This window comes from Electrophorus electricus, chromosome 14 (genome assembly GCF_041902795.1).
Source record: "Electrophorus electricus isolate QZ-2024a chromosome 14, ASM4190279v1, whole genome shotgun sequence".
In the NCBI taxonomy this organism is placed as follows: domain Eukaryota; kingdom Metazoa; phylum Chordata; class Actinopteri; order Gymnotiformes; family Gymnotidae; genus Electrophorus; species Electrophorus electricus.
Genome location: NC_137510.1, coordinates 18118036 through 18131471, shown reverse-complemented (window position 1 = coordinate 18131471; position 13436 = coordinate 18118036). Strand labels below are relative to the sequence as shown.

Here is a 13436-nt window from a genome sequence, read left to right as displayed (position 1 = left end):
GTGACTTACTCTTATTACAGGATCATATACAGATCAGTGCTAGCAAGTATAGAAATAATGTAATTTTATAACAATCTCCTTGTTATAAGGACAAAGAATAAAAATAAATACAGTGTATAACTCAAATATTTAAGTACAATAGTGTAAAATTGGTTATGTTGTATAGCACTCACGGATGGCCATGTATTCAGCCAGGAAGCCTTTATCATTGATGATAGAATCAGAATAGAAGTTAAGGAGCATGGGACCGAATGTGGAGAAAAGCCCTGGAATGGTGTTACCACACAGAGTGGCAAGAAGATTGGCATTCGAAGATAAACCTCCATAGATCTTTACTCCATCATACATACATGTTGATTCAGCTGAAAGAGGAGCATCAAATATAATAATTTGTTAAGTATTTGTGTATATGTGTATAGGGTTTGACACACAAAATTAGTTTCTTGACACATTCATTAGAAAGCTTTTCCTGGATGACTCAAGGCAAAGATTAAAATACAAGGAGCTGCAGATGAAATCTGGCATCTAAGTTCATGATTTTTCAAAAAAATACCTACCCTCTATCTGAAAAGTTTTAAAGGTGATGATGATCACACTCTGATCTCCAGCATCAATGCTGTAGTTACATTTGGAGTTGGAGGGATACAAATCCGGGTAGTTGGGGGATACCACACGACCCTCAGAGGCAGAAAAGTTTGCTCCACACTCTAAAGGAAGATACCAGCAACAGATTTGAGCATGAATATGTGAAGTCCAAAGGACTAAAAGGAGATTAAGTTTAACATATCCTAAATTATAACCCTGCAGTACACACGTGTGAAGAAGGTGGCTAAGAAGCCTCTGCCAGGGGTCTCAGTAGACTGAAAACGTGCAGTGATGATATTGAAGGGAGCAATAATGGCAGGAGGAGGTGCAGAACCACAGCCAGTGGTCAAGAGAGCATTGTTCTGCTCTTTGTCACCAGACCACACCTGAAACACAGGAATAAAGATGAGAAAGAACAAATAAATAAAGTTAGACCAAATATTTTTGAAAGGCCTGTAACATTCTGTTTAAATAAAATGTGTGTATAAATGTCTTCCAAATAGTCACCTTGATGTAACTACTCTGACACTGTCCACTGGAGTCAGGTATCTGGAAGTCACTGGCAAAACTCATTACCAAATGCTTGCCCTCATGAGCAATGATAGTCCAGGAACACTCAATATTAGATGGGAAGTTCTGAGGGTAATTGGGGGATTTTATGGTGCCAGAGTCAGCATGTATAACCCCACCACACCCTGAAGATTGAAAAGATCTTAAATTAGTAAAAGGGCCAAATATTAAGCATAACAATATTCAGATTTGTTGATGAGTTAATACCTGAAGAGTCTGTTGACCAGGTAGCCAGAAACCCTCCTTTGGACACAGAGTGGTCAGCCAGGAACACCACTGCTAACTTGTTGGAACCTGATTGGATTGTCCCAGGAGATGAATGACCGCAATACTGTCCAATGAGAGGTGCACCTGGAGATCCACCATTAAAGATACTCACTGAGTCCCAAGAACACTGGCTGTGTTCTTCAACTTCAAAGTATGTGAATGTTAGCTGGACAAAGAAAAAGTATACTATTAGCACCCACTATAGAAGAAGAATAATTCTGCCAAACATTATAATGTGGTGTGTGAAACAAAGCTTTATTTTCAAAATAAACTTACTGTGATGGTATGGCCTTCTGGAGCCTCCAAAAGCCAGGCACAACGACTTGGGCTAGGGTAGATTTCTGGGTAATGAGGACTAGAAATGACCCCTCCTTCACCACTCTGGGCACCTCCACAATCTAAATGAAGGGACCGTTCAGTTTAACCAGCATTCTTAAATTCTTTGTAGTTCAGAGATCAAAAATGTTTCTATATCTCTGCATCATGTATTTAAATTACCTGAGAAGTAATATGTAGCTTTGAATCCTAAGTCAACCACAGCTTCATCAGATAGGAAATGAACCCAGAGCTGGGCAGTGAACACCACAATGGGAACTGGAGGAGTGTTCTGACCACAGAAACGGGCAAGAAGCTCACCATTTACATCACCTAAAAAGGGATTTAAATGTGATCTTCATAAGTAGTTTATTTCCTGTTTATTTTCAATAGGAATAATGGAACATAAACTCAACTGAGCCAATGAGCATGTCAGTACATTCTGATATAAAAACTATATTAAAATTTCTTCTATGTCTCTTTGCTTTGTCACTTACCGAGTCTGATCTCAAGGTAGTCCCAGTCACAAGTCTGGTGGTGCTCGAGATGCAGGTCCTGTATGAGTACGATGATGGAGGAGTTCACATGCTGAGGATTCTGGATCATCCACTCGCAGTTCTGGTTGTTGCTGTAGTTACCATTACCATAGTCAGGTGATGTAAAGTTCCCTGGGGTACTGAGGATTCCTCCACACACTGTAAAAAAATAAAAAAATAAAAAAATCAGTGACTAACCACAACAAAACTCAACACAAGTTTATAAGTAGTACAATATAAGTAGTACATTAATATAAGTAGTACAATCGTGTTTTATCGACTACATAATTGATTTGCATGTAATGTTAATTAATTTAATTAATTTAATAAATATTTAGATTTGTTGAGTTCTCATAGACTGTATCATATCTCACCTGCTGCCTCATCAGAGGAGTAGTCTGCAGTGAATCCACCATTGGACACAGAGGAATCAGTGGCAAAAATAACAGTCATAGTGTTGCCAGAGGACTTCACCTGAGTGCCAGCAGGCACAGAGCCACAGAACCGCTCCAAACGAGGGGCATTGGACAGCAGGCCATTGATGACCTAAGAACCACATTGTCAAATGAACCAAGGGTTAATGTACTACCACAACCATGTCAGGACAGTGTTGTATCAGACAATGATAATTATGAAAGTTATCTGTTTTATGAGCAGATGCTAAAAACACACAGAATGACCAAACAGAATCTAACTACTTTTTCTAACCACTATTAAACCATACCCAGGTATCAAGGCTTTATTTGTTATTCATGGGATTCAGAAGTAAAATAGATTACACAAGGATGTACTCACCTCCACATAGTCAAACATACAGCTGTTGTGGTCCTCTAGCCGAAGGTCATTAAAAGTAAGAGTGACCCTGCGACCCTGAGGCACAGTGATTCTCCAGCGACATAGTCGATTGTGGGGGTAAAGGTTGGGGTAGTTTGGTGATGAGATTGTCCCAGAGGGTGCATTCAGATCCCCTCCACATTCTGTCAGAGAATAAACACCAAAGAGGACAATAGCTTCGAGCATCAACATTTTGAAACCAAATCCTTTCTCTTCGTAGTTTACCTACCCTCTACACTGGCTTCAAATGAAAGTCTAAATCCATTTGCATTACCACTGCCATCGCTCACAAACTTCACATATGCAAAACTGTCTCCTGTGTCCATGGGTGCTGGCAGGCTGCTTCCACAGTGCTTTCCTAGAAAGCGTCCTGGACAAAAGTAAAACTGATTAAAATCTTGTTTACATGGTAAACAAAATAATGCATTGTTACATTCGAGCTGTGTGACTCACCCGAAGCATTGTACTCGTGAATTTCTACATAATCATCACTACAGTCTGTGGAGCTCTGGAGGTTAAAGTCTGTGAAGCTGAGGGTCAAATAGTGCCCAGTGGGACCTTCCAGGTACCACTCACAAATAGAGTTGTCTGGGTAATTTGAATCTGGGTATCCTGGGCTTCTGATGATACCATTCTGGCCAGTGTATGTGCCACCACATGTAGCTGTTTGTTTGAAATAAAATATGGTCATTAACCAACGGAATGAACAAGTAAACTAGCAAACTAATATGAACCAACATAATAAACAAGGAAACTTGGAATCTCTTAGTGTTTGGGTTACCTATGGAGTACTTGGCTTTAAAGCCTTTATGTGTGATGCTATGATCAGTGCGGAAGCGAAGGTACATAGCAGAGCCTCTGGAATGTTGAGTAGATGGCCGCATATCACCACAGAGCTTGGCAACCAGGTCAGCATTCGAACTTGCACCATCACGTACTTCCAGGTAGTCATAGTAACATCTAGGAAAAAAGGTTGGGGCAAGATTTAGTGAACACTGCTCACCAAAAGTAAGCTAATGTATACTGACAAATACAAAACAAGAAGTGTGACAAATACCCAGTGTTTGGTTCAATGAAGAAATCCTCAAAGTCCAGTTGCACAGACTCTCCACTGGGCACCAAAATAATCCAGACACAGTCAATGTTCTGTGGATAATTTGATGGATAATTGGGTGATGTAATATACCCTGGTGGATCTCCATCATTCAACTCGATGGTCCCTCCGCAAGCTGAAAAATCAAAGCCGTTTATCCTTTATCTCATTTAGTAACATTAATTTCCATTTAATTTAGTTGTCATTAAAGTCAAACCAATAAATATATTTTACAAAATAACTAGGTAAGTGGGTAACTAATTATGAGACCTTACCAGAACTGTATGCCTCAAATATCAGTTTGAAGCCATTGCTCTCATTTGAGGCATCTGAGATAAAGCGCACGTGGAGATGGTTATCAGTGGTCTGTGTGACAGCAGGGGGGTTGGATCCACACAACCGACCATGAAGAGATGGTGCATTACCATCTGGCCCATTCCTTAACTAAAGAGTATTACATTTGTAGGTAATATTAAAGAAGACATAATGCACAAAAAACACACAAATGTAACCTATCTGACTCTCAACAGTGACACTTCCTTAGAATACAATGAATGCTCTCTCCCAAACCAGACCTTACCTCCAGGTAGTCTCCACTACTGCAGCCAGAACCAAAGCCTTGCACCTGAAATGGACTTAGGAAGGTGACAGAAACTCTGTAGCCTGGAGTAACCATTACATGCCAGCTACAGTCCAGGTTAGGCTTGTAATTCTGTGGGTAGTGGGGGGAGCTGAGTACTCCTCTGTCTACATGAAGCAGACCTCCACAACCTGGCATACACAAACCATTAATGCTTTAACTTCAAAGTAACATGTGAAGCAGTTAACATTCAATGCTATATACATCTGCTATAACCTGCATGGAACAGGAGTGCTGGATTATGGTTTGGGAGCTCACCTTTAGAGTAGGAGGCATTGAAGCCACTACCGCTGATGCTGCCATCAGACATAAAACGCAGGAACATGGCATCACCTGTTGAATGGAGTGAACCAGGCAGCTCGCGACCACATAGCCTTGCCAGCTCAGGGGACATGTTGGTGTCACCTGGAAATACAATAACCAAGGTTACAAGGTTAAAAGGCACATAAGTACAAAAATTATTGAGATGTTAACTTTTATCTCTATGCTGTGACAAAGGAAAAGGTCGGTAATTCACACCATGATTAATGTTAAATAGCTGTGGTTCCAAACCCAACATTCTTACCATCCCTGATGACTAAGCTGTCATACAAACATGTGTCTTGATTCTCGATGTCCATATACAGCAGATTGAGTTCCACAATGGAGTCAGGTGAGCGGATTACCCATGAGCATTCCAGATTTGGCTCATACGGATTAGGCCAACCAGGAGAGAAGAGGAACCTCGGAGTGTCCTCAGGCATGAGAGCTCCTCCACAAGCACCTAAGGAACAACAAGCTAAATTATGGAACTTTCTATATTTAGTACAAAATATAGATGACATATGCATCACATATGTATAAAACAGTAGTCACTCTGTAGCTAATCTGACCTGGTGGTATAGTAGGCAAAGGACCAGAGTTTTGGATGGCTGTCCATTCAATGAGGAAACCTCTTCCTCCAATCACATAGTCTGATCTGAACTCCAGAGTCATGGTGCTCCCAGAACTTCTCACCGAGTTAGGCAGAAACAGACCACAAAACACTCCCAGGAGATATGCATGGACATTGGGTCCATCAAATATCTTAAGATGATCAAAGTAACAGTCATACAGGTCCTCTATATCAATATCCAGGAAACGGATTTGAATATAGGAGTCTCCACTGACTGTAATGGTCCAGCGGTAGTCTGCATTCTCAGGGTAGGTGCGAGGATACAGAGGTGAGGCAATTTGGCCAGAGCTACCTGTGATATCATTTCCATACACTGGAAAGACATGAAATTAATAAAAGAATAATGATCTAGGGCACAACAATCTCAAGTCAATAATCAAGTCAATTTGAGACACACACACACACACACACACACACACACACACACACACACACATATATATATATATATATATATATATATATATATATATATATATATATATAGATATATAGATATATAGATATATATATACACAATTGCTGTCATCAAAAAGTCACCAAAAATGATTGACATGTTAAACACATATAGCTGAATGTGTTTAAACCCACAATGTGAGAATGTGGCCCTGAATCCAGCTCCACTGACAGAGGAGTCAGAGATGAACTTGACCCAGAGGACATGGCCGATGAGAGAGGTGTAGTTAGAGGGAAGTGAGTTCCCACAGAATCGGCCAACCAGCGCACCAGTAGAGTTTCCCTCCCGAATTTCCAGGTAGTCATTATTACAACCTTCACTTTGCTGCAGCTCAAACAGACTGCATTAAATGCAGAGACAATACAGAAAAAAAAACATTAAGGTAGAGTAGAGCAACAGCTTAGTCATCACTAGATGGTTTTTACTACTGAGGTGGGAGCAATACCAAGAACATGCTTACATGAAGGAGAGTTGGAGACGGTTGCCAGGGGAACTAATTATAGTCCATACACATTCAGTATTGGGTGGATAGGCATCTGGGTAGTTGGGACTGTTAAAGGCCCCAGACTCCATGTGCAGATTTCCACCACAGCCTGAGTTAAGTAATTGTATTGGTTAAAATAAAGCAGACAAAAGCTAATCTAATTCATCTTGATGCAATTTAAACTTCATGAAAGTTTACTTGAAGTTGAAGCCATGTATGTTGCTCTGAAGCCTTTCTTGGTCACAGAAGAGTCTGACACAAAATTCACCACAAATGCATTGCTGAATGAAGTGATTGGATGGGGTAAGTCACTTCCACAGTAGCGACCTTTAAAATAAAAATATATAAATATATAAGATAAAATAAGAGCACTAAAGAGTTGCCTTTTCTGCATACAGCATTTCAAACTTTATAAGAGGGAGATATGCAAAACAACTTGATTACCAACTGATGGCGCCCCATAGTTGTCACCATCTAAGATTTCTACTGCATCATGGGAGCAGTTGGCATTCAGCATCTCCAGCTCAAAGTCGGTAAAGGACAGCGTTACATGTGTAACTGGCCATAGAAAAGATACAAGCACAAATTAAAATGCTAAAACAGAATTATATAACATAACTATACAAGAATGAGCTTAGTATTGAGGTTAAGAAAAAGCATGAAGGTAGGAAGCTGAGACTTGACCACACACATGGTTCCTGTGCTATGATAATCCAGCTGCAGTTCTGATTGTTGGGGTAGAGGAAAGGGTAGCGAGGGGAGGCAATAGCACCTCCCACATCATCGGCCATGATAGTGGCTCCACACGCTGTAAAGAAAGGAAATACAGTAGTCCTGCAGCCCTTCATATGGCAGTGAAGTACATGATGCTTCAGAAATGCTTCAGTTGTGGAGGACTCATAACATGACTGACCTTCTGAGAACTCAGCTCTGAAGCCCCTGTGAGTGTTGCTAAGATCTGATCTGAAGCGAACATAGATGATGTTCTGTGTGGAGATGATGGGATCAGGTCTGGAGGAACCACACACTTTGGCCAGCAGAGGAAAGGACTCTTCTGGCCCATCATGGATCTGCAGTATAAGGAAAGAAAACTGAGTGAAATGATTTATCATATTTAATCTCCATTAACTGTGTGTGCATAAGGCTCAATTTTTAGTGAATAATCATGATGTAAGGGTTTGAGGATTCTAAGCCAAACTGTAGACCTAGAGAAAATTAGGCACACACATGGTATTCCAGTGACAGAATACAAATAACCCCTTCAGAGTGGGAAGGCTATTAAATATCCTTTTAATGTAGTGGTCATGCACAAAATGAATGGAAGCCTTGTTCAGTTTTGGAGCTTAGACTTTATCATGAAGATGAGTGATAATGAGCAATAAGCACACTCACAGCCACATAATCCCACATGCACAAGGAATGACTTTCAATGTCTATGTCTGTGAAATTGAAAAGAATCCGGTGGCCTGTGTCCACAGTGATGACCCAGGAGCAGTCTACATTATTAGGATAGTGACTGGGGTACTGAGGGGAATGGATCTCTCCATTGGGAGCTACAACAACTCCTCCACATCCTAAACATATCAGAGAGCAAAGCATGTAGAGAAATTTTCCATTGATGACACATCCATTCAACAGACCAATGTAAAGGATGATACAGTAGTTAATAAAGCTCAATAAATAACGAATAAACTCACATAAACAGAATGGCTTTAGACAGAAGTGCATTGTTAAAGGGGTATGGGCATAAAAAAATGCTGCACCCACCTCCTTGAGTCTCCTGCCAGCTAGCATTGAAGCCCCTGCCATTCCCATTCTCATCACTCTTGAACCGAACAGTGACAGCATTACCCGTGCTGGACACCTGCATGGGGTTACTGGGTGGTCGTGTCGTGCAGAGCTTGGCTAGCTGTGGGGCATTCAGGTCAGGACCACCATACACCTGCACACATGTCAGAATTAAAAGCTGTCATGCAACTTCCAGGACTATAAATGCCAATATGAAAGATGTTTGCTCAGCTGCTGTTTGGATTATACTACAGTAGGAAGCAGTCAGATGTACAGTTCATGGTAGTGCAAGTGAAGAAAAGACACTCTTTACATTCATGGCAACAATAAAAATGTTGTTTTGTCTGTTTAACAAAACAGGACAAGCACTGCATAAATGTGATGTGTTTGTGTTGTGCAGAAAGAAATGCAAGACACCTCTTCCATTTATTGCTACAGTGGAGGTCAGCATTCCAAAAGTAGGTACCAGCACACTAACTAAAGAGCGGCACCACCCCAACTCAGTGTGCCCAATAAGTTTTCCATGCACCAACACACTAACTGGAGGCTCATATTTATAATGTTTAGTATTAGAAAAAAAAAACAAAAAAAACAAAACAAACTTTTGCATTTAGCAACACCTGTATAATTTGTACAATTTATTGCTACAAGTTACGAAACAGGTGCACAGGTGGCATCCTATCACGATACCATGCTGGAATTCACTGAGCTCCTGACCCATTCTTTCACAAATGTTTGCAGAAGCAGTCTGCATGCCTAGGTGCTTGGTTTTATACACCTGTAGCCATGGATGTGATTGGAACACCTGAATTCAATTATTTGGATGGGTGAGTGAATACTTTTGGCAATATAGTGTACATCTGTAGAGTCAGTCTAACTAGTTCAAAATATAATTAAACATACTTAGCTAATATGAAAAGGAGCCTTAACTTTGTAAATGTAAAGCCAAATTAGGAGACAAAGTTACATTGTCTGCTGTGGAGAATGTCCCTTTTTGCAATTTGATTTCTGTCTGTAAAGCATCTTTAGGTTTGCGAAAGGCACTATATAAATGTATCTACTACTACTACTACTACTACTACTACTACTACTACTACTACTACTACTAATAATAATAATAATAATAATGTGTTCTGTTGTTAAACAACTGCAGGGTTAAAGACAGGTATCAGTATGAGGCACCCTGAGAAACATGTATTCATATTTATACCAAAATGTAAACTGTTCATGGCAAGGACTACTGATTTCAGTGTGAGTGTGTTTAATTTGGTTTACAGTACAGCGGTTCTGATGAAGGATATTGAAAGGGGACTAGAAAGGCAGAGACTAAAATAAATGATGTTAGTTTACCTCTAGCATATCATAGTCACAGTTGGGATGTTCCTCTATATCAAACTCATGGATGGTGACAGTGATACTGCTGCCAGGGCTGGTCTGGATGTACCACACACACTCCCGGTTGTCTGGGTACTTGTTAGGATAGCCTGGGCTGGTGAAAGAGCCAGAGGGCCCAAAGAGATCCCCCCCACAACCTGCATGGGAGAATAATTTGATTTCTTTATAATTCTTCATATCATTTGGCTATATTTAAAAAGGGCAGGAACTGATTAAAAACATTTTCACTATATATATATATATATATATATATATATATATATATATATATATATATATATATATATATATATATATATATATATATATGTATATATAAGACTGATGTTAATGTGAGCTACAAGAACACAGGATTTATGACCATGATTTCTCTCTGATCATTTGGAAAGATGCAGGAGAGCATATAGCCACCTCTGACACATTATTTTGTGATCCCTGTGGATGGGCTGTCTTATACTGCCAGCCATTCATCCTCATCTGATTGACATACGTAGGAAATCAAAGATTGACCTTTAGCAAATCAAAGATTGATCTTTAGGAAATCAAAGGTTGTGTGGTGGAGGGACTCTGAGCAGAGATGTAAGTCTGAAAAAGAACAAACTAATGTGGTTATGCATTATAGGAAAACATCTGTTTGTCTGGGGTGCAGTCATAGCTCAGTGGCTAAGGTACTCAACTAATAATTGCCAGTTAAAGTCCCACCACTGCCACGTTGCCACTGTTGGGTGGCAAGGCCCTTAACCCTAAATTGCACAAGCTGTATTCAGTCATAATTGTAAGTTGCTTTGGATAAAAGTGTCAGCTATATGCCATAAAGTTTAGCACTAGTAACACAAGATTGTAATATTTCTAGCATAATGAAGTGACTGTAAAATGATATTCAGTAAAGTCCAGGGAGAAATGTTGCACTCTAACCACCATACCATCTATTATCTGCTTAATCAATAGGATCAATCTCTCTTATGCCCACAGGCCTTCAGGGAAATTAATAGTGAATGGATGGTTGTCTGCACCACACGCTTTGACTATAGACAACAATGAAATATTTTGTACTAATACCCATTTAGACAGGATCTCTTTGTCAAGTATGAAGACTTTTAATGCTGATTCTTCCCTTTCTTACTGTGTGCATCTCTCTTTGAGAAAATTATCCTGTTGCAGGAAAAGACCACTGCATTATTTCCAGAACTGATATAATAATTTTCCTCCATTCACTTTTGCTATTCCATACACATGGTGAAACCCTGACTCCTGATTTCCAAGTGATGATGTCATGCTATTTTAGCTTAGTGCTAGTTGAAAACACCAGTGTGCTGTGAGTTTAAGTGCTGGGGTCCAGTCTAGTGTGGGAGTACAAATAACAGCAGCCACACCCGTGAGGCCAGTTACTTACTGCCTGGGTATCAGCTGCATGACACCCTATTCTCACACATACAGAACGTCAAATATGGACTACACACAAACACAGAAGGCTAACATAATACACATTAAAGATTTATAATATTTTTCATTAGTAATACTGTACATTAAGGTTACATTAAGTAACATTATTTGCAACATTAGGTGACAAACCATTAATCATAAAAATAAGGTTTAAATAAACAAAGTATTTAACACCTGTATTAATAGCTTTCATAACTAGAAGATTACTTGTAAAGAAGGAAAAACCTTAATTTCTTTATTAACATATTACATGTTATTTATTAATGCTACAATTTATGGTTTGATAATATTAACTAATGATGTTAGAATAATGTTAGCCAAAGAACTAAAGTGTGATCAGGTCCTTTTTTAAAGTACTCTTAGTATTTTATTTATTTTAAATTATAGGTTACACATGCCCCATCTTCTTTCTTTGTTTCTTTAATTTATTTTATCTTGTAGAACTGACAGAAAAATACTTGAAACATACATTTTAGTGTTACTCTGCAGTTTATAACTGGGTAGAGTTAACTGTAATGGGAGCCTACCATTCTGGTACCACAGCATGCGGAAGCCAGTGTGGGCAATGGAGATATCAGAGTGGAACACGATGTAGAGGCTGCTACCACTGGTGGTGCTTGCTGGAGGGGGCGTGTTCCCACAGAATCTACCAATCAGTGGAGCCTGTGCATTTGCACCATTATACAGCTACACAAAGACAGAAAGAGTTATTAAGATGTGATAGGACATAGAATGTAAATGCTACTGGATTTTGTACATTTTTAGTAGTTAAATGTAGGCAATATTTGTTTTTCACTTAAAAGTTAAAAATGCTTTTTGTTCAACACATCTTATGTAACTCTGTGGCTGTTTCGCCAAAACACTGGATTTATCTCTAAGATGAGGTCATAGCTTGCTGAGAGCAGTGCAGACTATGCCAATTTCACAGATGAAGGCTGCCCAAGGGGAGACAGGGAATTAACTTCTCTAAAACAGAACATTCCTCTACCTCTTTTGTGGGCCCCATGATGTCATGGCCATTTGGATCATCATGGTGATGAAGAAACCAAGTAAAAATTCAGTACACTAACTGTGAGATCTCAGAAAACCTACCAGTGAGTGGACAGAAATAATTTCATGACTGCTTAAAGAGAATTAATCCACTGTAAACTTTCTTAGCCCAGTGGTATTAGATGAAGATAATGCCTGTTTAAGGAAAGCACAGGATAATATTGTTCTACATCACAACATGATCTGAGCTCATGTGATGTAGAACAATATTATCCTGTGAAGACATCTAGGTCCTCTTTTGTAAAGATGCAAATGAAGATGCAGCACCAGTTTGGAATGCTAAACGGGTATTCTCTCATGGAAATACAATCCCTCTTCTTAGGATTCATTCTTTTCAGATGTGATATGGTGTAAAATACTGCTACATTTCTCACGTCAACTGTAAACTGTTTCAGTCTTCAACTGAAGGACAGACTGACCTCCAAATAGTCATAGTTACAGCTAGCTGATGTTGTCTCTAGGTCAAAGGCTGTGAAGGTGTAGTTGATTGTGTTTCCCATGGTGCTTTGGATTGTCCAGCTGCAGCTAGAGTCCAAAGGGTAGTTGTTTGGGAAATTCTGACTCTCAATCACCCCTTTTGACTGGTTAGCAATGACAATACCCTGACAAGCTGTGGAAAACAAATCAGTTGAAGTTAACATCAGTGACACTTTTTGACAAATACCTACAATGTTTATACTCATATTCGTCAAGCCAGAATCATGGTATTACAAGTATTACACCAATATTGAGGTTTAGAGCAGCTGCTTGTCAGACCTTAAGGCTTTAGACAACACACTCAATTTACTCATTTACCACAGACAGACATTCCACTATTTTGGGTGTACAGTTAAATAAATCAAGTTCCCTTTGTCTGATCAATAGATCTGGGTAAATTTGATCAAGCATTGAAAGCGAAGTGAGTCCAAGGAAAATGAGCAAGGAACAAAAGTTTGCCAATTTGTCATTTGTCATTGTCATGAAACAAAGAGAAGGAGTCTTTATGGATCTGACCTTTCAGCCTATAAGCTTTACTTTCACAAAACCAATTTAAGAGAGACAAGAG

General features: G+C 39.4%; 1 protein-coding gene across 2 annotated transcripts in view; it reads right to left on the bottom strand.

Annotated features, from left to right (window-relative positions):
- Positions 1-13436, bottom strand: part of cubn (cubilin (intrinsic factor-cobalamin receptor)) — a 30420-nt gene that overhangs the window by 6096 nt on the left and 10888 nt on the right. For both annotated transcript variants that reach the window (XM_027015307.3, XM_081695675.1), the window contains exons 26-55: positions 12811-13001; positions 11869-12028; positions 9854-10035; positions 8483-8657; positions 8108-8289; positions 7629-7785; positions 7407-7523; positions 7160-7273; positions 6914-7042; positions 6692-6824; positions 6366-6571; positions 5713-6087; positions 5406-5603; positions 5099-5245; positions 4781-4971; positions 4476-4644; positions 4165-4336; positions 3889-4067; positions 3561-3770; positions 3337-3477; positions 3069-3250; positions 2648-2819; positions 2235-2432; positions 1921-2070; positions 1699-1820; positions 1363-1588; positions 1093-1280; positions 815-971; positions 558-707; positions 174-362 (exon numbers count right to left, since the gene is read on the bottom strand). In XM_027015307.3, coding sequence (XP_026871108.2) covers positions 174-362; positions 558-707; positions 815-971; positions 1093-1280; positions 1363-1588; positions 1699-1820; positions 1921-2070; positions 2235-2432; positions 2648-2819; positions 3069-3250; positions 3337-3477; positions 3561-3770; positions 3889-4067; positions 4165-4336; positions 4476-4644; positions 4781-4971; positions 5099-5245; positions 5406-5603; positions 5713-6087; positions 6366-6571; positions 6692-6824; positions 6914-7042; positions 7160-7273; positions 7407-7523; positions 7629-7785; positions 8108-8289; positions 8483-8657; positions 9854-10035; positions 11869-12028; positions 12811-13001 — 5262 coding nt within the window. The remainder of the gene's footprint in view (positions 1-173; positions 363-557; positions 708-814; positions 972-1092; positions 1281-1362; positions 1589-1698; positions 1821-1920; positions 2071-2234; positions 2433-2647; positions 2820-3068; positions 3251-3336; positions 3478-3560; positions 3771-3888; positions 4068-4164; positions 4337-4475; positions 4645-4780; positions 4972-5098; positions 5246-5405; positions 5604-5712; positions 6088-6365; positions 6572-6691; positions 6825-6913; positions 7043-7159; positions 7274-7406; positions 7524-7628; positions 7786-8107; positions 8290-8482; positions 8658-9853; positions 10036-11868; positions 12029-12810; positions 13002-13436) is intronic.